This window comes from Phodopus roborovskii, unplaced genomic scaffold (genome assembly GCF_943737965.1).
Source record: "Phodopus roborovskii unplaced genomic scaffold, PHOROB, whole genome shotgun sequence".
NCBI classification, from domain to species: domain Eukaryota; kingdom Metazoa; phylum Chordata; class Mammalia; order Rodentia; family Cricetidae; genus Phodopus; species Phodopus roborovskii.
The window spans coordinates 14,480,619-14,506,155 of NW_026126629.1; the positions used below are offsets into that span (position 1 = coordinate 14,480,619).

The window sequence follows — 25,537 nt, forward strand, 5'->3', positions numbered from 1 at the left end:
CTGGTTCCCCAAATGCAGCTATCCTGAGAAATATTTATGAGGAAGACAAAATCCTTGGATGAAAATTAACTCCTGTGAGAAACGAGAACAGCCTAGGTGTGAGGGTGACTAAATGACCAAAACACTGACTGGATGGTAACACTTTTATGCTAGTATAAGGCTATTGGACAGTCTGGAATTTAGCTAACAAGCTCATCACTGAACAAGTTGGCTTCGGGTCCCTGACCTGGGCAGCAGGTGTGACTTTCAGCATTTTGTATAATTGAAGCCTTCAGATGGCTAGCACTGGAAAGGTATCAAACGGACCAAATGACAGGATGTGTGGAAATGGTCCAAGGCAGGCTTCCCCCATCTTTTAGTTATGGTACATTATTTTTAGGCATCCTATCAAATTTCATTTATTCCTCTTGTTAGTTTCAACACTTTGTTCCATGCTGTTGATACCGTTTATAATCTTCATTTTTATCAGTCAACATATTAGCATCTCAAGTATTCCAGTGGAGAATGTTTTCTCCATAGCACCCTCTACTTTCTGAAAATTCTAATAAATAAAACATCAAGAGGATAAAATACCATGCTAAGTATCAAAAAAATTACAATTTTGTAAAACAGCAAAGGTGACATTTCTCTAGAAGCACTTTTGTAAATGGTCCAAAGAGTCTTAGAATAAAATAGTAAGAAGTGAGAAGTAAACAGGGTGAGAACAGAAGGAAATAATAAAGTGAAAGAGTGCCTGTGGTATGGGTGTGTATGCAGAGGGGCGTGGTATGTGTGTGTGTGTGTGTGTGTGTGTGTAGAGGGTGTGGGTGGGGGACAGGCTGTGTGTGCAGGGGTATACATCTGTGTGGATGGGGTGTATGTGCGTGTGTCTGGAAAGGTGTATGTGTGTGTGAAAAAGGGGTGGGTATGGGGGGGACAGGGTATGTGGAGGGGTATACATTTGTGTAGATGGTGGGGTGTGTGTGTGTAAAGGTGTGTGTGTGGAGGGGTATACATGTGTGTAGACTGTGTGTGTGTTTAGGGGGTGGGTGTGGGGAACAGGGTGTGTGTGTGGAGGGGTGTACATTTATGCAGATAGTGTGTGTGTGTATGTGTGTGTGTATAAAGGTGTGTGTGGAGGGGATGGTGTGGGGGACAGAGTGTGTGTGCGGAAGGGTGTACATGTGTGCAGACTGTGTGTGTGTGTGTGTGTGTGTGTAAAGGTGTGTGGGGAGGGGATGGGTGTGGGGGACAGGGTGTGTATGTGGAGGGGTATACATGTGTGTGGACAGTGTGTTTGTGTGGAAGGGTATACATGTGTGTGGACAGTGTGTGTGTGTGTGTGTGTGTGTGTGTGTGTGTGTAAAGGTGTGTGTGTGTGTGTGGAGGGCCTCTACAGGAAATTCACTCATATGCCAGACACAGACTTATGTAATTTTTAAAAAAGAAATACCATTACAAATACAGTATAGAAACAAAGGAACCAATCATAGAACTAAAGGGGCTCACTACATCTCAAGGCAATCCAGAATAAAGAAATCAAAGGCATGAATTGCACACATATCAACATACTTCTGTCAATAATATCCTGTAGGAATGTCTTTTTTTTAAGGGAAGGGAAGAAATTTACAGAAAGAAAGACAAAGCATTCATCTGTTTCCTGGGTAGTCCTGCATGGTAAAAGTTACAAACCTTGATCCAACAACAGAAATTCCTTCCTATATACAGAGTACATGTGAAATGCATCTACCAGAATGCAAGAATTTAGAAAAGGCCTGTTCTTGTTGAAAACATCGACTGAAAACCAATCAAGAATTAAATTGATGGTATGAACCCAAACACATAGAAACAATACATAAAATGATTTTCAATTTTTCCAGAAAACCTGTCAGCTGGAAAAACACCCAACTTAACAAAATTGTTTGGAGAAAGGTTTTATAAGCTATTCCCATATGAACTCATTATAATTAAATCTGCAATAAAATGTAACTACATATTGAGATATACAGCCTTGTATGTCTATACTTTGTAAACATTTCTTTTGGTTCTTTAAATTTAATTATCTTTAATAATTATGCACTTTTACATTAATAGACTCAATATAAAACATGGATGATCTTCAAATATTACGTCAACTCTGAAATTGATTGGTATGCTTTTGCTGGCTTACTGTATTTGGTGAATATGCTAAGGTCGGCATTCTACAATTCAACTTTGCAACCATCTGTCATTTTAACATAAACATTCATTTAATGACACCCTGGGACTTTTTTAAACCAGTCATAAGTGTATTTACTTACGTGACTCAATTTTCCTTCTTATCCATAAGGTTTTATGTAATACCACCAAAAGCATTGTTGAAATCAAGATATGACTAAGGTTTCAAGAGTTATCCTGATATTCAAGAATAAAAAGCCTCTCAAAGGCAAAGAAAAACAAACCGAGAGAGGTGAGCCTAGCACAAGACAACTTGTTCTTGGGGAATTGTAACTACTACATAGGGGTCATTGTCTTCCCTTTCTGGGTATTCACACATCTCCTTCCAAATAAATCATTTACAAATGTTGGCACGGTGGCTCATTAATTCACTGGCCTACCAAATAAAAACTTCAATAAGGATTCAAAGCTACCTTTCGAAAAGTTACCTGCTTAAATATCCCTGCCCTAATCCCATTATAGCATTACAGTTCTCAAATGTTATCAGCAGAGTGCTTGCATATATTTGTAAATTATTCCAGTGTCTTAGGATTCTTTTTTCTTTTTTTAATAAACTGATAAACATTTTATTCATTTGTATTTGATTAAACTGTTGTCTACAGAGATGGAGGTGCCCATGAGGACATGAGAAAAACCCCAGATTCTCTGGATCTCCAGTTACAGGTGATTAAAAAGTTCCCTGTGTGTGCTAAGAATTGAACAAGGGTCCTCTGCAAGAGCAACATTGCTTTTGCTGACTGATTTTGGAGATGAAAATGACTTCTTTGCTGGGTGTTGTTGGTGCACTAATTTAGTTCCAGCACTTGGGAGGCAGAGGCAGGAAGATCTCTGTGAGTTCAAGGCTAGCCTAGTCTACAGAGTGAGTTCCAGGACAGGTTCCAAAACAATACAGAGAACCCCTGTCTCATATAAAAAAACAAAACAAAACAAAAAAGTCTTCTTTTTCTTCTGCTACTCTTGTAAGCAAACATTAATGTTTGTTTTCTCCTTTGCTCTGAGCCCTTGATCATACATTCTGCTCAGTCCAATCCAGACAGCATTCTCCAAGGAAACCCTATGGGGATCTGCTCAGGGCCAGCAATTAAACTGAATCTCACTTTTCAATTCATTGGACAAAATTCAAACCAGTTCAGCAACAGGATAGTGGTTGGGTAGTGAACACCAGAGTCTGGCTTTCCTCCCTCACGCTCCCAACTCTGCAATTTCAACCCATCTACCACTCCATTAAAGCCTTAGGATTCTTTTACAACTGAACCTGGAAGAAAATTTAAGGGGCATCTCAGGGAAGATGGAGTTGTGTATTTACTGAGTGTTAACTGAATGCCATGCTGGACCCCATATGATCTAATTTAATTAGTGGATACAGTACACAGTGAATTGATATCATTGGGTAAGAAAGCTAATTAAGGCTCAGATACATATAGTAGCCAACTGAAGTCATACAGCCAGCAACCCCTTCAACATATGTTGAACCCAATAGTTCTTAATCGACAGTGGTAATTCCTTTTTAATTTGTTGTAATTATATCCCAGTATTCCTTAAGCACTGGTCTCTGCTTCTGATTGGTCTTAGTCAAAATTTTAGTTCAGAAATCAATTCTAACAGTCTTTTTTTGTTTCGCTTTGTTTTTCAGATACTTTCCTCAGTTGAAACTTAAAATGAGGTCCTATTTGCATAAACTTTCAAGAGGATATTCCTGTTTTATTCCATTACTACCTGCCAATTTCCATGTTTTCATAATGACTGACTGTGTAGAGACCCCTAGTATCTGCCTGCTGTCCCTCCCCACTGAAATCTGTGATGGTTTATGATAACTATTGCCTCATTATTTGAGGCATTTCTATCTTGAATCATAAAGTTGGGCCCAAAAAGGTTCCCTTTTCTGAAATGTGTAGAATTCTGCTTTCCTATAGGTTATGATAACTGTCAATCATGGCCTGTTTCATCTCCCATTGGTTGTCTAGTATCAGTTTGGAGGCCATTTTTATTTCTCTCAAGTCTCCTTTTACTTGTATCAGCAGCAAATTATTTAATATCAACAGTTCCACAAGTTTCCAAATTAGCCATAAACATTTTCCCCACTTTCCAAGATACTCAACCTGAGCTTATGGGAAGACAGTCACCAAAGGCCAAGAAGAGAGATGGCTGCACAGCCACTGAGCATCAGAGAAATTGATCAGCTCACTCCTCTATCCCATTCTCATATCAGAGGACCCTAGGACCCAAGTCCCCTTGCATACTTTACTAGGCAGTCTTATTTCAAGTCATCACTGTTTCCATCTCAATGCTCGCTGCAAACAACAATGGCAGCATCTCACCTCAGCAGCATCTCCAGTTACATAATTTCTCTACGTGCCCCCCACCCAATTTCAAAGGCCCATCTCATTGCTATTTTCTCCTGACTCCAGGTCACAGATACCACTCTAGTTCTTTTGCCTACTCATTTAATGTCACCTACTCATTTTTTCCTAAATGCTACAAAGTACAGCAAAGTGGCAAGTCCTTTGCTTGGCATGGAAAACTCTAAAATAAGTATGACACAATGCCTGTTTTTTAAGAAGCTATGACTAATGAAGAAGAAAAACTTATAAAGTGAGAGTAATGATTTATTAAGTTCAGTGATAGAAACCCACAGACAGCATATAATAAAATTAAAATTCAATAAATTGTGTTCCATGTAGGAGCTGCCATAGAAAACAATAAAAGTAAGCACTGTAAGATTAAAACAAAATAAAAAAATCAAAGCAATGTAACAGGGGAGGGATGAAGAAAGAGAGAAGGAGAGAAAGAGGTGAGGAGAGAGAAAGGACAAAATGCCTGCTCTGAAAATCCGACCTCTGGAGTATTTACCATCACAAAAAATATGAACAGACTTAATGTATGGATATTTGTGGCATCACATACATTTAGCTATAACCTGAGAGATGCTTGTGCTACAGAAGATCAACACTAAACTCAACATTGGAGGGGAATCTCTGGAGATATATAAACCCCAGGATTGATTTAACAAAGATATTTCTATTGGCAATACAAACACAAATTTAAACTAATGAAAAGGGGAAAGGTCAAGTCAAAAGGTTATTGTAATAAGCTAGCCATCAAGATCTACATATGGCAGAGTATGAAATGACACATGAGAGATCTGGGGAATAGAATGGGTAGAGTCTTTTGACTGAGTATTTGTAGAGTGTGTGGTCCTTAACTTCTCATTAGTAATTAACATGAAGAGAAGGAAGACAGGAACCTGAAAAGAGAAACTGCATGAGGCTCTAATGATGGATATGTGTCCTTGCACATATGTCAAGCTCAGGAAATGCACCATTCAGAATAATAAGTACTAAGTGAACGTTGTCCCTGAGCCAATAATGGTACGTCAGCACTAGTGAAAAATGCAGCACCTCAAGATTTTAATAATGGGGAAAGAGTAGGGAAAGGGAGAAATTACTTGGGAACACAAATTTTTCTACTGAGCTGCTCAAAATACAAATCAAAATACAAAATGCATTTTTTTTGGAGGAAGTGGGAGAAAGACTGACTTGAGGCTCTCTGGCACCCTGGACATGTTCACATCCAATTAGCCATAAAAGATGGTTACCTTGAACTTGGTCTACCGAGGAAATATGCAGGGCTTCTGTCTGTCTCTAGGCTTGAGAACCAAGAGTCTTCTGCAATAGCCCTGGTTATTCTTGGTGTGCCTTGGACAATTGAATGATATAGCTCTGGATGTGATGTGAGAGAAGGGGGCATTCTCTATTCTACCAGCTACATATTTGTCCCCTAGGGAGCTAGCTTTCCTGAGTAATAAAGTTCTTACTAATGTATCATGAATTCATATGCCCAAGTAGGAATACAAATTCTATAGCTAGTTTGTGCATATGTATGACTTACCCTAGCTATAAAATCTGGGTGTTTTCAATTCATGAATCTCAGTGTTGGAATGTGAAACAGTACACATACTGCAGATTACATTTTTCACAATGTGCATGGATCTATGAATACAGGAGCAACCGCATAATGAAAATAAGACACACAAAAGATATGGAAAATCTCCCTTTTGACCTTTAGAAAAAAAAGATGTTTTGTCAATACTGCCCAGCAGGGTACTGATATATATATATATATATATATATATATATATATATATATATATATCATAAGCATTTGTCCTCAAGCTAAAACTAAAAAGGGATAAACTAAAGAAACAACATCCAAATAAGCTTCTCACTACATGCAGAGCCTTAACTGTCGAAAAAGCAAAGGAACAGAAGAGCAAGCATGGCTTCAGAGTCTGTAAGAGATGCTCATGTTCTCCCAACTGCTGCAGACTCACCTGGGGATGGGAGGGTGCATGATTCATCATCTTCCAGGGGTGTTTACTCAGCTCGGACAGGAGAAAACTTGTTTCTCTTTCCTAAACTAAAATCTGCCTTGAACTAGCTTATGCAACTTTCAAAATTATTTATCTGTGAACCAAAAGAAACATGTCTGCCTTCAGTGATGAATTCATCCAATTGGCAATGTAGATGATGTGCACAAATTGTGCTAAGCACTGATTATACAAAGAGGAAAAATAATTAAGTCTGTGGGTCCATGGAGCTTATTATGTAGTGTATTTTAAAAAGTATGTCAATATGTGGTTCCATAGTGCCTTAGTTTCTAAGAAAGAACGGTTCCAGCTTTTTTTTTTTTTCCTGGAGAGGTGACACAAGAGCAGACTCAAAGCCAATCAGAACTGGCTAGGTGACAACAGAGAGAAAGCATTTTTTAAATATGTGATAACCAGGGAGCAGGAAACTGCCTGTGATATTTAAGGAGCAAAGCAAGGACAGGGAAGGGACAGCAAGAGAGGTTAGAACTGAGAGGGGACATGAAGAAAGCCACCCCTGTGCTTAAAGTTTTGAAAACCAAATGAGATTGTTTCACTCCCTAAACATTATGTTCAGCCTTCTAAATTATTTGTAATTGTATAGGTGTTTCAGGAACTGTCTACTGGCTTCTCTTTTTAAAACAAGCCTGCTATGGTTTAGAGGAGAATTGAATCTAGACCACAACTATGGAGATTTTCCATTTCAACAATATTGCTTCTCAATCTATCAACATCAGAAATTGTTCCATTTTTAAAATATTATTTGATTTCTCCCAGGGACATTTCATAGTGTCAGTGTACAATTCTTACATTTGTTATGAAAGACATCCCTAACATATTTATTTGAGGGCACCGTTGTAATCACTGTGTTTTTTCCTTTATACTTTCTAATTATTGGTCCCTAGTATATAAGAGAAGGTTCTATTGTACAGGGAATGTTTCCTGAAACATGAAATTTAGTGAATTCGATCAACAGAAAGTTTTCAGAACTTTCTACAAACATTGTCATGCCACCATGAAATACAAATCCTATGCTTCTTTTTAGATAATTTTTTAAGGAATATTTCGTTTTCATTTTCTGTATGTTTTTGTTTTGCTTGCATATACATATGTACAGCACGTGTGTGCCATGCCGACAGGGCCCTTGGGACTGTAGTTACATAAGGTTGTAATCTCTCATATGGGGTCTTAGGACTGAATCTGGACCCCATCACAGAGCAGCAAGTGCTCTCAATTGCTGAGCCATCTCTCACCCCTTCCTTGTATTTATATCATTGCTTTTGCCTCAGGCACGAGCCTCTGCTTCTTCTTACTGGTCTTAGCAGGAAAGTAACACAATTTCAAGTATTTATAATCAATCCTCTCTATTCATTCCTTTTATCAAGCTATGGATGTAGCTTTACTCTTTATTTCTTTATCTCTTTAGGTTATTTTTGTTGTTATTCATTTGTTTTTAGTCAGGGTCTCACACTATAGTTCAGATAACCTTGAAACCCCCACTGTACAGATTAGTATGGCATTGAAATCCTGGCAATCCTCCTTCCTATCCTTCTTAGTACTGTGATTATAAGCATATGCTACCAAATATCTTTCTGTATTGAGATGGCCATGTAATATTTTTCTCCTTTTTTTATTTATGTAAATTACATTGATTTGTTCTGGACTATTTAAAGAACCCCGTTTAACTAATAAAACCATACTGATGCATTGTGTGCTATCATTGTTATACATTCTGATTTGGCCAATTAGCATTGCTGAAGGCTTCTGTAACTAAGTGTATTTTGATGGTTGATGTAGGATCGCCTTTTCTTGTACTATCTTTTTCTGGGGTTGGTATTAGAGTTATGGCAGTTTCACTCAGTGTATTTTTAAAAGTGATTCTTTGGAAGAGCGTGTGGTTTGTATGAATGTTGGATGAAATTCACCCGTGAGGGTATGTTGCCCTAGAATTTAATAAATGGCATGGTGTTTGTTTTACAAACCTAAAATCTTCTTTTAAGGGAAATATTTCCCTTTCATCTCAGCTTTATTAATTGACATAAGGTAGCCATAGTATTGTTTTATAATCTTCTGTCTATAGAATTTATTAGAAAATCTTCCTTTCATGCTGATATTGACATTGTTCACTTTCTTTTATTGAGTTTTTCTTTGTTTTCCTCTCTATTGTCTCTCAATTTATCGCTGACTATCCTGTAACCTGCTGTATAGCTCATGATAGCTTCACAACCACGATCCCCCAATCATCTCCCTTCTGGGATCCCAGAGCTGTGTAAGCATAACCAGCCTCAGTCACAATATAACCATTTTATTTTTAAAAGAGGAGATCGGGCTTTCTGATTTATTTATTATATCAACCTTATCCCTTTCTTCAAAGGTCTTTTTATATGCTAACTCCTTATTTTTATGTCTCCTTAAGGGGAAAACTAAGACTCTTCAACTTGGTCAAATCAACAAATTACTTATAGACATTTAAAGCTATAACTTACCTTTAAGTACTATTTTTAGCTGCATTTCACAGTTGTTGACATGGTGAGTTTTCATTATTATTTAAATGGAAATACGTTGAAGAATTCTTTTGTGCCTTTTTCTTTGACACCGATTATTTAGAATGGTGTTATCTAGATTTCACTGTACATTTCCTCAGTTGTTTATTCCCATTAGTTTCTAACTTAATGGGACTGTGAATGACATGTCGAACACCCTCTAGAAAGTTAACTCTTTCATTTACTACACTTTAGCTTTGTGATGTCAATGTCATTTTTGCCAATTGTTTGTGCATTCTTAAAAAATGTTGATTTCGGAGTTTGGGGCTAAAATGTCCTACAAATGTCAAATATGTCAAGTTAATTGGTGGAATTGTTTAGATCCACATAACCTAATGAGTTTGTTTAGTGTTTATGCATTTTCTAGGAGAGTGAGGTTGAGAGGTTTTTTTTTTGTTGTTGTTGTTTTTTTTTTTTTTTTTTTTTTTTTTTTTTTAGACTTTTCTATTTCTCCTATTAGATCTGTCACGATTTTTCAAAAACTTTAATGCTTCACATATATTGTCTTTCCGGTACAGTTATTTGGTTATCATTATTCAGTGTCTCTAACTACCTATAACAATAGCCATAGTGTGACTTTACTAGTTTTCTTATTCTTACTATATGCATGCTGTGTCTTTCTTCTTCCTTGTCAATACACTCGTGCCTTTGTGTCTTAAAAGCTTCTAGATTTTTCAGGCTCCCAGTTGTTAATAATTGAAGGTCTAGTCCTTGCCTGTTGCTCAGTCCTAACATGTGAAGAAACCTATAATCTCTTCTTCATGTGTCCCATTATGTGTCACTTTCCTTTTCAGGTTTCTGAGGCTTCAAAAAGAGGAAATGATTTATAGGTGTGCTAAAATACATTTTTTTTTGACATGGTTGATCCCTTCAGGCTATTGAATATGCGTTGACTCTCCCATTTATTAACTAGAGGCACTAAGTGCTAAGCTGTAATATGAGTCAAATCAATTGGGAATATAGTCACACTCCTGCAGCCTATCTGTGACAAGGGCTAAGATTCCAACTCATAGCACAGAACTGAGTCACTGACCTCACTTTGAGTAGAGAGGATTTATGGTTCTCACAAATTGCTTAAAGTCATTCACATTGGTGTCAAAGCTTACATACGGTGTTGTGCCCTGAGGGGACAAGACAGCAATATGAGTGTAACCAGCCAAATGCTGTAAGAGAGTTTTGGAACCAAAGGCAGCCTGAATAGTGCGTACCAAAAAAACATTCAAGCTAGAAAACTTCAGTGCTGGTTCCATGAAGAAAAGCATTGGAAGTAAAATAAGAACATATTTAGCTCTTTATGATTCAAACCCAATATTTTATATGTGTTAAGAACTAGAGTCCCCACATCTGAGCTTAAAATGAACCATGAATAAACTTTAGTGTCCAAAGAATAATCTTTGTTGACCATTACTAAAATCCATACGTATTTCTAGTTATCCCCATTCACTCATCAACATGCACTTAGCTATATTCTAGATCAGTTCACATGTCAATGTCTTTGTTCAGTTCAGTGATGGGTCACAGCTCATGTGGCTTATTTGTCCATTCACCTTTTAAAGAATATCTTAGTTGCTTCAAAGGTCTAAAGATTATTATAAAGATTCACATTCCTCCTGGGCATGGTGGAACAGACCTGTAAGTCTATGGCCTGAGAAGCTGAGGCAGAAGGACCTTGATCCCCATATCAGTCTGTGCCACACAGCAAAAGGGAATATCTAAAATAATATACCCACTTAAATTTTTTGTGTTGCTGCATAGTTGTTTCCACTACTTTTGGCAAACATGGAGGACTGTGATTGTGGGGTCATATGCCTACCATCTACTATCTAAGCACAAGGACATAGCTTTAGAAAGCATTTTACCTTACAAACCCAATGCTTCCAAATTCATCGGGTAGATGAGCAAATGTCTACATTTCTATGTGCACAGCCTCTCTGATATACCAATAAAGAAACAGGGACCAAAATGGTCAAGTAATAAATGCCATCTATTCTGATACATTTCCCCCACAGAGTCGCTAATCTCCTACAGCCTTATTTCCCACATCCCTTAGTGATTCTCTATTCAGGACTCCAGATTCTAAGGCTGTCGCTTTGGCTACCAAAGCCCCTATCAGCAGCTTCAGCAAATAACAACCATAGTTTAGCCCTTCCTTGGCCCTTTCTATGCGCCACATAAGCAGGTTATTGTAGGCATAATTGTTACCCCTATGTAAAACTAGAGGAGGGAGGGAAAGAAGATTTGAACCCAGGAAGTTAGTTATAAGTGAATATGCAAACACAATGCGCAATTTCAAGAGCAGGTGCTTCATGTGCTACTTTCCAAAATGATTTTATTTTTGGCTGAGTGTAAGCACTCTTAACATAGGGTGCTATTCACCTAGGACATTTAGACAAGTATTCTGGAATACAGGCACTGATAAAACAAAGTAGATGGGATGTGCAACCCTTTCCCAATACCAAATATACAATCTCTGCTAAAATTAAGATACTATGCAAACTGACATAGGGTTGGAAATAATCACACACATACACTCACTCACACACACACACACACACACACACACACACACACACACACACACACTGAATTTTTTGTAGTGAATAAAAAGTGAGCTGTGTCCTCTCAAGGAAGGGAACTTACCTTACTGCAAATGAACAGGTGAAATTGATAAAAGTAGTCAAATGTGTCCTTGTTCCTTAGAGGATTTACTGTATTTAGTTATCAATGTATGCCTTTAAGAAATTTATAAATTTCAAATATGAAAATATGAACCTTTGGTTGGACAAATGGAATATAAGTGCTAAATAGTTATATACTAGACTGAAATGTTGTAGATTGAATGTTTGTTTGAAAGAAAAGTTACTCAGAACCACTGGGTTCTGAAGAAAAGACTCACAAATTCAGAATTCTAAGTGTGAGTGAGGTCTTGGACTGCATGAGACCCCATCTCAATAAGTAACTAAACAAATAGGGAGAATGTGGGGGTAGATCACATCTATTCTAGTGCATAGCTATTGTGATATTAATGTAAGCTATAATTGTAAGCTATTAATGCAAATTAGGCTGTTATAAATTAGATGCTGATTATAATGCCCATGGCAAAACAGACTAAAACATACATATGTATAATAATTATATTCAAGGAATATAATGCATGCAAATATCAAAAGCATTAAAATGGTCAATAAAAATATATTTAACACAAAAGAAAATATTACTAAAAACAAAAAATGGTATAAGACATGTAGAAACTAAACAACAGAAACAGTTAAAGCTTCTCCTAATTAATGATTATATTAAAGATAAATAAATTAAATGTTCTAGTTAAAAGTACTGTTAATAAAATTATTTTTATACTACCCAACTATATTCTATGTAAAAGTAACTCACTATAGATTAAAAAACAGGCAAATAAAAAGTAGAATAAAGACATTCGATGCAAATTTTAAACAGAAGAGGACAAGGATATCTATATGTATTTAGACAAAAAAGATGTTAAATCAAAAATTGTCAACAAGAGATCATGAAAAATCATACAAAAAGAAGTCAATTCATTAGGAATGTATATACTTAATTTGTAGCACCTACATGTATTAAGAAACTGTGAACAAAACTGAAGGAACAAGTAGCAATTTAAGGAAAATAGAAATATGTGTTACCATACTCCAGCAATGTATAGATTGAGACAAAAATTCAATAAATCAAGAACAGGCTAAAATAACATTATAGAAAAATGGCCTAACAGAAAAATCAATCCAATGGCAACAAAATGCATATTTTATCATCCCATATGCAAAATTCTTCAATATTAATTACATGTTAGACCACAATTCAAGTTTATCAAATTTAAGAAGATTACAATCTTATAAACCACAAGGCTATAAAACCAGAAATAACAGAAAAAAATGAAAAATTCACTAAATATGGAAATTAAATAATACTTGATCAGTCAGCAGGTTAAAGATGAAATCAGAAGAAATATCTCACAAAATCCTTAAAAACTGAACACAGAAAAAAAATTATGAATTATATCTATAGCACTAAGAACAAAGACATACTAAACCTACATTAGCAACAACAAAGAACAAGCCAACTATAGAAAACAAAGAACTAGTGAAAAAAGGGGAGGCATCATTTTCTCCTCCAGGCATTCACCATAGGAACTAGAATTCAACTTGCAGGGCAAGATATACCACCATCACAACAGCAGCTTGACTATACTGTGGGTAACCAATTGCCTTCTGATCGGATTTGAGACCTGTGCTTGGGGGAATAAGACGGGAAGTGTCTTAGTTATGGTTCTATTGCTGTGAAGAGACACCATGACAAAGCAACTCTTTTAAAAATGGAAGCCCTTAACTGGAGACTAGCTTATAGTTTCAGAGGATTATCATCATCATGATGGGGGAGGGGGCTCGGCAGTGTGAAGGCAGGCATAGTACTGAAGAAGTATCTGGGAGCTTTACATCTTGATTCATAGGCAGACAGAAGAGATACTGGGCCTGGAAGGAGCTTTTGAAATCTCAAAGCCCAACCACCAGAGACACACTTCTTCAAACAAGGCCATACTCCTGAATCCTTCCAAACAGTTCATCAGTTGGGGACTAAACATGAAAATATATGAGCGTATGGGGGAGGCACTCTCCTTCAAAACACCACAGGAAGGGTTGGCCCATGTCTGATGCTGTAAACCTGGCTAAAACTCAAGTCTAGTAAAGTTGCAGTCCCAGACAGAGAACTTACTAATGATCTAAACTGACAAAGTAACAAACTACCATGTAGCAAACTACACCCTTAGACAGATGCTGTTCATAACATTTATCCCAGAAGAGTTTTCAATGCAAATCTTTGCTGCTCAAGAAAGGTTGTGGGACCAGTCCTAAGTGTTACATTTATGGCACCCCTGCTAAGTAAAATTTTCAGAAGGGGGGCACAATTTCAAAAGAGATAAATCAGCTGGGCAGTGGTGGCTCATGCCTTTAATGCCAGCACTTGAGAGGCAGAGGCAGGTGGATCTCTGTGAGTTCAAGACTAGCCTTGTCTACAACAGCTAGTTCCAAGACAGCCTCCAAAGCCACAAGGAAACCCTGCCTTGAAAAACAATAAACAAACAAAAAAAAATGAGAAAAATCTGGTAAAGTGATATAAAATGCTATTCTTTGGACCCAATACAGTTATTATATTTATTATCACAATATTATATATTATATATTATAGTATGCATACAATATTAACTACAATAACTGTAGTTACCTGCACTGAGCTCACATAAGACCAGCCCTATATCTGGAAATCACTAATGGGGTCCCATCTTTTCACTCTGACTACTAACTAGTGATAGACTCATGTAGTATGGGAATCTATCTGGAGAGAGAGAGAGAGAGAGAGAGAGAGAGAGAGAGAGAGAGAGAGAGAGAGAAAGAGAGAAGAAAAAGAGAGAGAAAGCCATTGTTTTTCTTTGTGCACCCACTGCTAAGCACACCTTACAGATAACTCCAAACTCATGGTCACACAGACAGCTCTAGTTAGTCTCAAAGCCTCTCTGTGTCACTCTGTCTCTGCTTGCCTGTCTGTCTGTCCATTTGCCAGTCTGCCTATCACCCCTATCTCTATCTCTCTCTCAACCCACACACATAAAATGTAATGTACTAGAGGGAAAGATCTGTGTGAAAAAGGTTGGGTACTAATAGGTGTGGAAGCCTCTCCTGTGGATGAGTAGTTGCTATGATTGCTTATAAGTGAGAAATTATTTAGCAAGTGTATCATTAGGGTTTCAGGCTTCACATTGAGAACATTGATCCACTTGGATCTAATTTTGTGGCAGGGTGACAGATAAGGCTATAATTTTATTCTTTTGCACATAAACATCCAGTTTTCCACAGTGCCAGAAGCTCTTTGGGAGCCCATCCCTAAGGGATACACTTGCATCACAGCCCCTGTATCTATGCCATGGCTCAGGAAACATTGTGCAAGAGGAAGCAGAAAGACCCAGTTTTAAGATCCAAAATACCAACAAGTCTGTTGTAAAACAGGCCTTTCCTAAAAATGACTGCATAACCATGACTGGAACAATTGCAATGTCAATGGACATATTGGGTGTGGAGCTCCCAGCCCTACACAAAGGACTATAGGCAACTAATGACTGCTTAGAGAAGAATTAGTCTCTCCCAGGGATGAACCCCCTTGTTGGTTGTCCAGTGTAGAATGTCCTAATATTGTATACACACAAGCAACAAAAATGGATTCAGAAGGTTTCACACACACACCAATAATAATAACAAAATAAAAAGAGAGGTTATTTACTTGAGGGAGTACATGGAAGGGTTTTAAAAGAAGCCAACTTGGAGGGACTAAAGGGAGGAAAGAAAGGAAAATGCTGTAATTCTATTTCACTTAGGTGGTAGGCAGGAGGAAGGTGGTGGGGCAGGGGGCAGGTGGGAGGAGGTAGGAGAGAACTGAGAATGTAAAATGAAACTTTAAAAGTATATAAATTATAAGAAAGAAAATTGTACACATAGCAAAATTGTACACTAAATAAAATCACAGGTTAATCTTATTTTTAAAACTACATAATTTAAAAATATTGCTTAAAAAGAAATTGTATAAAACAAAAATAATTAATAATAAAAGAACAAACTAAGTTCAAAGTTAAAATAAAGAAGGAAATAAAAACAGGAAAGAAAGAAAGAAATCAAATGGAAACTAGGAAAGCAATTGAAAAGATTTTGAGAAGCTGTGTCTCATTGAAAAGATGAAACTTACAAACTTTTAGCTAAACATATAAAAAAAGAAAGACTTGGATGAAACTATAAATGAAAATCAAGACAACTTATACTATACAAATATAAATATCATAAAAGACTAAGAACAGCTATCCATGCCCAAAATTGAATAACCTAAAAGAAATGAATAAAAGCATGCAACCTGCCAAGAATAAATGATGAAGAAATAGAAAGTATCAACAGTAAGAAGATTGCATCAGTAAATAAACCTCCCAATAAAGAAAATGCCAGAACCTGGTAGTTTCACTGTTAAAGTATAAAAGACATTTATAGAAATCCTTCCTAGACCCTTCCAAAATATTACACAGGATGGTCCAAAATTGCTGTATAAAGCCACCATTTCCCTGGTGCAAAATTAAAAAAACTAAAACAAAAAACAAAACACTACAAACAAATGACAGGGTAGTTTCCTGAATGAACACAGATGCCCAAATCCTTGACAGGATGGGAACAAACCAAATTCAACAACACATTAAAACAGTACAATTTTGAGAATCTAATGAATGACCTTACCAGATTGGTCCAAGCCAAGTCAAACACAAGTAGGGTATACCACATTAACATCACAGAGAAAAATTATATATTCACCTCAACAGATAACAAATAGGATTTGACAAAACTCAAATCCTTTCATGATAAAATAATCTCAACAAGTTAGAAAAGGGCAGATTCATCAAGTTAACAGCTACCATCATACTTGATGGCCAAGCCAAGAGCCTCTTCTCTGAGACTAGGAACAAGGATGCTCACTTACACAACTATTCAGTATAGTTCTGGAAATTCTAGCCAGACCAATGAGGGAAGAAAAAGGAAATAGATATTTAAATTTAAAAATAGGAAATACAAATATTCTAATTACAGACAGCATCATCTTCTATATAACAAAACTCAAATATTTCAATAAATTAAGCATGAGAACCAATACAGGAATGAAGAAAATATTTAAGATATAAAATTAACATGTTACACACATGCAGGCAAAGCTTCCATGCACATAAAATATAATAATAAAACAAAAATATAAAATTAGCATGTGAAATTGGTAATATTTTTATAGACTAACAGTGAGCTATATAAAAATGAATCAAGAATAAAACATCAAACATTCTTAGGTATAAATTTAGCCAACAGAGTAAAGGATGTATGCTCTAAAACTAGAAGAGACAAGTGAAAAAAATTGCAAATGTTAGAAATATATGTAAAACTAAGCTGTGTTCATAGATTGCTATAATATTAACATATCCATACTAAAATACATTGATAGGTACATCAGAGAGGCACTTAAGGATAATCTCAACCTGTGTTCCAAGGTCACATGACACATGACAATCATGCCATGGTCATTCAAATCTGGCTCTAGAATGAACTATGTCATATTTTTCTAAGATAAAAAAATTACTACTAAAACTAAAAGTGATTAGTAAAACAAAAGCAACCCTATCAAAAATCAAAATTCATTTCTCATAAAAAAATGGCACTGAAATCCCTGTTCATCAATAGAAACCACTGAATAACCAATCAATCTGAGGAACATAAACAAATATGAGGTCATCACATGACCTATGTCAAAGTAACCTACAAACTAAAATAAGCATAAGCAGTACAATATTGGCACAGAAGATATAGACAGATCAACACGAAGAAACAGAGACCCTGGAAATAAACCTGTGCACTCATAGGTAATGGATTTTGCATAATGTTGCCGAAAATAGATGCTGCACAAGGCTGATTTTTCAGTACTTGGTGTTGAGAAAATGGATATGCCACATGCAAAGAAGAAAAACATGTCACCTCATGTGTAAAACTTTGCTCAAAATGGATAAAGCCTAGACTGTACTGGGGAAGCATTTTGTTACTGGGCCTGTTAAAGATTTCATTGTATTCTTTATTGGAATGACCCCAAAAGTAAAGATAACAGCAGCAAATAAATGCACATAAAATTATAACAAGCTAAAACTCTTTAGCACAGAAAACAATCTACAGAATAAATAAGAGCCTGTGGAGTGGTAGATATCATAATTGAAACTGCTTAGACTATTGATATTAACATATGTCCACACAGTAATTGTGAAAACTGACATCTGTGGATATGTTATTTAGCTTTATTATATCTCTATATAGTATAATCAATAGGAGGGACATACTTTCACCTTGTGAGACAAAGATTTTACATTTAGATAGTTCCTGGCAGAGGTAGCCTGATTTATAAACAGTTCTATAACAGGGATGGATTAATTCTTTCCAAATGAATATTAAAATTGTTTATTTCAAGTTTCCTTTTCAAAAAAAAAAAAGAAAATACATTTATGCAGTAAAAGAAAAATAAGAAAGCTTGTCAATGAACACTCCCAATCTGTTACTTAGCCACTGAGCCCATATCTGGTAGTAGTGAGTGATTCTATTTTAAAATATTAAGATACAAAGCCTCTAAGCCTTTGTTTCTAATTCTGACAACACAGCTTCCCACGTTTCATCTGATCTTGGTGGTTGGTCTTAGCCCAATCACATTCACAATTCACACACATGATCATTCAATTCTCTTCAGGTGGGAAAGCCTTGCAAATCACTCCATCTGAAGAAACAGCCCAACCTTCATACTACCTGTAGTGTTTTCCCTCATCATCTCCACAGCACTCTTAGTAGTCTATGTTTTAAATTACTGTACCCTCAAGAATCTGCAGATTTCCTGCACGATGTTATATCTAAACTTCTCTGAAAAATACCTAGTCCATACTGATTGACAAATAAAGCTTGGATGAATAAATAAAGAAAACAACCCACTACAATCCAAATACAGAAATTAATGTAAAGTTGGTTATGGAGCACATTGAAAAATATAAAACTATAAAAGTTTTAAGAAGGAGAATATCTTCAAAGTCTTAGGCTAGGCTAAGTCTTGATGTCAAAAGCAAGACTAACCCAGGAATGCATATGTTCTGAATTAGCCTTCATCAAAATTGAAACCTTTGCCTGAGCAGTCTAAGGGTCCTCATACAGTGGAACCAGGATATATTCCTGGTACACAAAAGGACTTTGCAGGCACATCCCCCATGGAGGGATACTCCCTTAACCTAGAGACAGGAGAGAAGCCCTAGTCCCTACTCCAAAAGACTTGACAGATTTAGATGACCCCTCCTGAAGGGCATCACCCTACATGTGGAGGGGGAGATGGGAGGATGGAGAGAGGGAAATAGGAAGGAAGAGAGGGAGGGAGGAAGAGAGGGAGAGGGAATTGGGATCGATATGTAAAATAAAAGTAAAAAAATAAAATAATTTTAAAAATTTAAACCTTTGATTTCCCATCCTATTAGGAGATTTAAAAATGTAAGCTAAGTGTGGAATAAATCATATATCAGATAAAAAGTACATTTAATAAAATGTAAGAAATATACAAATAGAAAACTTCCAAGGAACATTCAAAATTCAGTGACAGGGCTCAAATAATCCAACTAGAAGAGGAAAGATAGATAAAATCAGATATTTTACTGACAAGGATGTATCAGTAAATAAGCATGTAAAAGAATTTATTGTTGCTCATTGGGAAAATGAAAATTTAACCCACAATGAAGAATCATTCTATACATATCAGAATAAAGAAATAAAAATGTAAATAACATTAAATGCTAACAGTTTCTTTTGAAATTCATCATTCAATTACCACACCTTAGCAATTGGACTCTTGTACAATGATTGAATGTAAATGACACCTTATGTTCGTTCACACAAGAACCTACAGAAATGTTCATAATAGCTGTATTTATAATTGTCAAGAACTGGAAACAGCCCAGATATCTTCCAATGTGTGGAAGATTAAACAAACTTTAGTACATGGAATGCATTCATTACTGACAAGCAATGAACTATGACTACATCAACAACCTGGAAATGTCACTGAGGAATCAGGCTAACTAAAAAAGCCACGGTCAGAGTACATTCTTCTACTTATGCGGCATATTTAATGGAAAATCTGAAAAAAACCAGTCAATCATATCAATATCAATACTTGGTTGTAATACAATACTACAGTGTTGCTAAATGTTGCACTGAGGGAAACAAGGCTGATCCTAGTAGACCTCTTTGTGTTATTTCTTATGAATCTATATTATCTCAGTTAAATGTCAATTTCATAATGATATCAGATAGTATCAACCTGAATCTTGAGTCCTAGTCAAGGAATTTGAACTTGGGAGCAAAAGAAACAGGTTGTAACAGAAGACTCCAGAGATAAGGAGAACAAAAGAGCCAATAGGTTAAATGGTGAATACAATGGACTAAAAATGTTAGGAACTACACAGCAGAGCCCAGGTGAGAGCCCATACTGGAACTACTATGCCACCCAGCTAGGCCAGCCCTCAGCTTGGCACCCTCAGGTTTAATACACACTGACTTTTTAGCTTTGATTTTGTTGTTGTCCTTCTATGTGGGATTTTGTTTGTTTGGTTGGTTTGGTTTGGTTTTGTTGTTTTGGTAATTACACTGCATTTGAGAATCTGGTCATAAACAAGGCATTTTAAGAGTAACGTCATGACACTGAATTTATTCTTCCATTGTATAATTTTAACATTTCACAAGAATGAAGGAAATTATATTTTAATTAAATAAGACAAGAATTCATCAGGAAACAGTTATAATTTTATGAATATAAGCAAAAACAAATATTTGGCATATGTGTGTGTGTGTGTGTCTGTGTGTGTGTGTGTGTGTGTGCGCGCATGCTCACATGTTTATCTTGCCATGCATGCAAAGGTCAGAAGATAATTTGAGTGATCTGGTTCTCTCCTTCCACATGTGGGTGCCATGAATTAAATTTAGGTCATCAGCCTTGGCAATTGCCATGTTTACCAACTGTGACATCTCCAGAGGTTAGTTTTTAAAAAATAATTTTAAGATATTTGAAGATGTGAAAATATATTAGACTTGTGAACTTAATTAATTTTAAATGAATGTTGATAAAATTTTGATTAAATGATTACATTCTATTTTTAAAGGTCTGAAGAAATTTAATTTGTTAATTTTGTATTTCAGTTTATTAGTTTTATAATCAACATTTAAATGCTCAGATAAATATAATTTAATTTATATATTTATATAATTATGATTACAATAAGATGTAGGATTGGAGTCTTTCTCATGCTAAACATTCCCTTTATCCAGCTTCACAGCCTGAGTCTGTCTCTGCCTGGTGTCTCTGTCTATGCAGCCTCTACAAGACTACATCAGGACTGATATAGATCAAGGAGAACCAGACATACCTTATGGGATTGTCCATCCTGGACACTGTGAGGAAAGCAGCAAGGTTGGCTGTGTAGGAGGAGCATACAATGAGGGTGAAGAGCCACCAGCTGCCCATTACAATGCGCATGGCCACAGAGTTCACAGAAGACTCTCCACCTGCAGGATGCAGAGGGGTTAGCTGTGCCTTTCCTCACTCTATCCCCCAACAAGATTCTGCCCTCCTTGGAAGAATCAAAGACTTCTATCACTTGGCACAGGGCACAACTTTTTGTAAAGGAAAAGTTCTTAAAATCACCAACAGGGGGAAATGCCAGAGGATGAAAAAAGGCAAAAGAGTTAGGATTGGAATCTGGTGATGAGAAATTTGTCATTAACACCAAGTCATCCTGCTAGAAGATTCTATCTCATTGTGGCAAGGACTTCCAAGGCTGGTGCTCAATATAAGATCTTTGGCAATTTCCAATTCACATAAGAGTCTACTTAGGAATTCTGTAAATAAAGAATTTCTTCCTACCTGGAGGCCTCCCAACTTTCTTTTAACTCAGAGAAATGAGATTGCCCATACCACTTTTATTAATATTCAGTTCTCATGGGATGATTTTCCCCTCCAGGATTTTTAGAAAGCATTGTGTGCAACATTCAGTGAGAAACTACCTCTTTGTGGCCAATTATTTCTTTTTGATCCCTTAGGTGTGGTAGAAGGAAGGTTCTCCCTCCCTATTCCCCTTATATGACCTTGAAAAGACGTTTCCATGATGCACACAGGGCTGGGGGTCACATTAAGAACTTTTCACTTTGTTTCTGGTCAAAATTGTGCAATCCTGAAATTCACCACTAAATAGAAGTGCTATGAGGCCTCTTGAAGTTGGGAGATTGTACTTCAGGAATAGCTTGAATACTGCTTACAGATTGCTGCTCTATGTTGACATTTATTCAGAGTTCCATTTGACAACCTCATGTACATAGCAATCAATCTAACACGGGCAGGGAGGGAAAAGGGCTGAAATCCAAAGTTAATTTTATCGAAAATGGAGAATCAGGAATGGAAGTTGAGTTCTTTGTTACTTTATTTAATTTCTACCTGATATTACTTGGAAAAACCCAGTGCAGCCTGATTTGGGTACTGTCCTGAGATCAAATAAAATTACATTTAAAACGACTTTAGTGATATGCATCTGAGAATTTTACCAAAGGATAAGCTTTTTTCCTGCCCCCAGGGCTATTCCGACAACAGAAGACTGGGACTGTACCTTGCTGAACAAAAGCTCCATAGACAATCCAGATGGCACTGTGCAGGGTGGCAGAAGCAGAGGGTCGTGGCTGGGCAGCGCTCTGAGCCCTCACAGCCTGGATCCGGTTCAACACGAATATAAGCACACCAACCACGGGGATAGCTGCTGCGATGCAGGCCCATACGGCAAAATCAAAGGGGGCAAAAAGGGAGAAGATGCTGATTTTCTCCTCAGGCTTTTTGATGAGAATCCCTACAGAGTAGTCCATGTATCGCTTGCTGAAGTCCACAACACTCTCCCTCTCTGGGGTGATGGTGATAGCAGAGATGGCCAAGTCTGCTCTCTGAAAGACAAATTCATGGGAGGTAACCTTCAAGCCATTGCTGATTTACACCCTATGCCAGAGGCAATGGGTTTGAGAGCTAACCCCTGAGAATTCAGAGACTATAAGAAAAATTCAACACCATGATGTCTATTACCTTCTTCACCTTATAGATGTCTCTCCCTGGACCTAAAATCTCCTAGAACATTCTTCTGGAAAATAGAATTCAGTAAAGTATCTTCACTTCCTATGAATAACACTTGCTTACATTCCTATTATTTCACCTAGCATACTTTAACTCCTATTTTTTTCTGCCTGTGTTCCATTCAAAAATGTCATAATACTGAAACTTAGCACTAGATAGAAGTGTAATCTAAAAGGGCACAGATACCAACTATTTCTCCAGCAAGCTCCTTCACCTTCTATTAGCCCACATCCATTGGCTATACTTCTAAAATACTTCAGAAGTTAAATTATTGTACAAGTATGTTCAATCTCACAAATGTATTAGTCTTCATTGATTTTTAAAATTTTTATTTATTATTTGTATATGTGTGAGAGAGAAAGAGAAGAAGGAAGGAAGGAAGGAAGGGAGGGAGGAAAGGGTAGCAGAATGGAAGAGATGGGAACGGAAGGGTATGAGTGAAGGCATATGTGTGGAAGACAGAGGACACCTTCAGGTACTGGTTCTCCCCTTCTACCTTAACATGGGCTCTGGAAGTCAAACATAGGCCTTCAGACTAGAGCAGCAAGTATTCTTACTTTCTTCTCTTAAGTGCACACTCTGTGCTAGGGCAGTGGTTCTCAATTTTCCTAATGCTGCAACCGTTTAATACAGTTCCTCATGTTGTGGTGATCCCCAATCATTTCTATTTCACATCTGCAATTTTGCTACTGTTACGAATTTAATGTAAACTTGTTCCTTCTGGTGGTCTTAGGCAAACTCTGTGAAATGGTAATCTGTCCCCCAAGGGACAGAGACCTACAAGTTGAGAACCACTAACCTAGAATAACATGGGGAAATGTTAAAGGCGCTTATGGCAGAACATGTCTGGTTCTTGTCTTCCTTCTCAGGAACCAAAGATCCAGGAATCTCTTTTAAGGTTTTGAGTGTTTGAACCATATTTAAGAGCTGAGAGATAGACTCTCTGATATGGTACAACAGGCACAGGTGCCTGCCACCAAGCCTGCCAACCTGAGTTTGGTCCCGAGGACCCATATTGTGATGAAAAGAAAAGAATTGATTCCTGCAAATTGTCTTCTGGCCTCCATATGGACTCAGTAGTGTATGTGTGAGGGCATACTACATACACTACATACATATGCCACATGCACACGTGCATACACATGTACACACACACACACACACACACACACACAAATAATATTTTTAAAAAGTAAAGTTCAAAAAAGAAGCAATGAGCTGTCAAAGAGATTAAGTTGGAGCAGTGGAGGTTAACAGCATAGGATGGATGAAGTAAGATCTGAGGAGGTACACTGAAACCAACTTAAAATACAGATTCAGGGCTACCTGAGACTAGGGAGAGATATTCCTCCACTAACAATGGAGGCCCTGTATTTATAAGGTGTGTTCCACAACAAGTAGAATTTCAGAAGACTCAATTTATTTCTCAAATATAGAAAGATAACCAGTTTTTCCATTGAGAAGGAAAATAGGTTATTAGGTTTCTTGAGGAGAAGCAGAAAACATTTTAAACATATCTTAGAAATGTAGCTATGGCATTCAACAAAGGAAAATGTCCAACAGTCAAGGATAGAGACCACATACATTCATACAATGATCTGGATAGATCTCTAGATTTCACGTAGAAACCTGGATGTACACTTTGAAAATAGATAATTGGTTCAAACCTTGCATATATCAAGAAATCAAGCACACCAAAAATCATGAAATGAACTATACAAGGGTTTGTGTGGTTGATCACAAGGGGTACACAGGTTAGGAAAGGCTACAATGTCAAAGGGGAACAGAAACATAGGAAATGGCTATATCTCAAATATGTATGCCAGTAGAAGGAACCACACACCAGGGACCATGTATGACATTCCTCCACATAAGCACAATGTTCCCAAATGCAACTCTATGAAGCAGTGGTTCTTAACCTGTAGGTCTCAACTGCCACAGGGGTAGTATATAAAACATCCTTCATACCAGATATCTATGTTATGATTTATAACAGCAGCAAAACTACAGTTATAAAGATGCAATGAAAATAATTTTATGGTTGGGGGTCACCACACTATGAGGAATGGTGTAAAGGGTTGAGAACTGCTGCTATAGAGAAAACAAGATGACTAAGGGATGAGAGTAAGAATGGAATTAACTGAGGGCTGGAGAGATGGCTCAGCGGTTAAGAGCACTGACTGCTCTCCTAAACGACCCAGGTTCAATTCCCAGTACCCACATGGCAGCTCAAAACTCTTTGTAACTCCAGTTCTAGGAGACCCAACACCCATGGCAAAACTCCAATGCACATAAAATAAAAATAAATATATTTAGCCAAGTAGTGGTGGTGCATGCCTTTAATTCCAGCACTCGGGCTGGATCTCTGTCAGTTTCAGGCCAGCCTAGTCTACTTAGTGAGTTCTAGAACCGCCTCCAAAACTACAGAGAAACCTCATTTCAGACAACCAAAAAAAAAAAAAAAAAAAGAATTAACTGTACTAAGAGTGACTACAACAATGGGATAATGGAAGTATTCTAAGACTAGATTACAGTGATACTTGCACAAATTCTGTACAATTACTAAAAATCCTTGTAGTGAAGGTCTAAACTAGGTGATTTTTATAGTATCTGAATTCTACCACAAGAAAGTTTCTTTTACAAAAAATTAATGGAA

The 25,537-nt window shown here is 36.9% G+C and overlaps 1 protein-coding gene across 1 annotated transcript in view; it reads right to left on the reverse strand.

Moving 5' to 3' along the window:
* Grid1 (glutamate ionotropic receptor delta type subunit 1) overlaps positions 1-25,537 on the reverse strand; it is a 293,681-nt gene that overhangs the window by 108,587 nt on the left and 159,557 nt on the right. Inside the window, exons 7-8 of the mRNA XM_051206794.1 lie at positions 22,373-22,697; positions 21,140-21,278 (exon numbers count right to left, since the gene is read on the reverse strand). Coding sequence (XP_051062751.1) covers positions 21,140-21,278; positions 22,373-22,697 — 464 coding nt within the window. The remainder of the gene's footprint in view (positions 1-21,139; positions 21,279-22,372; positions 22,698-25,537) is intronic.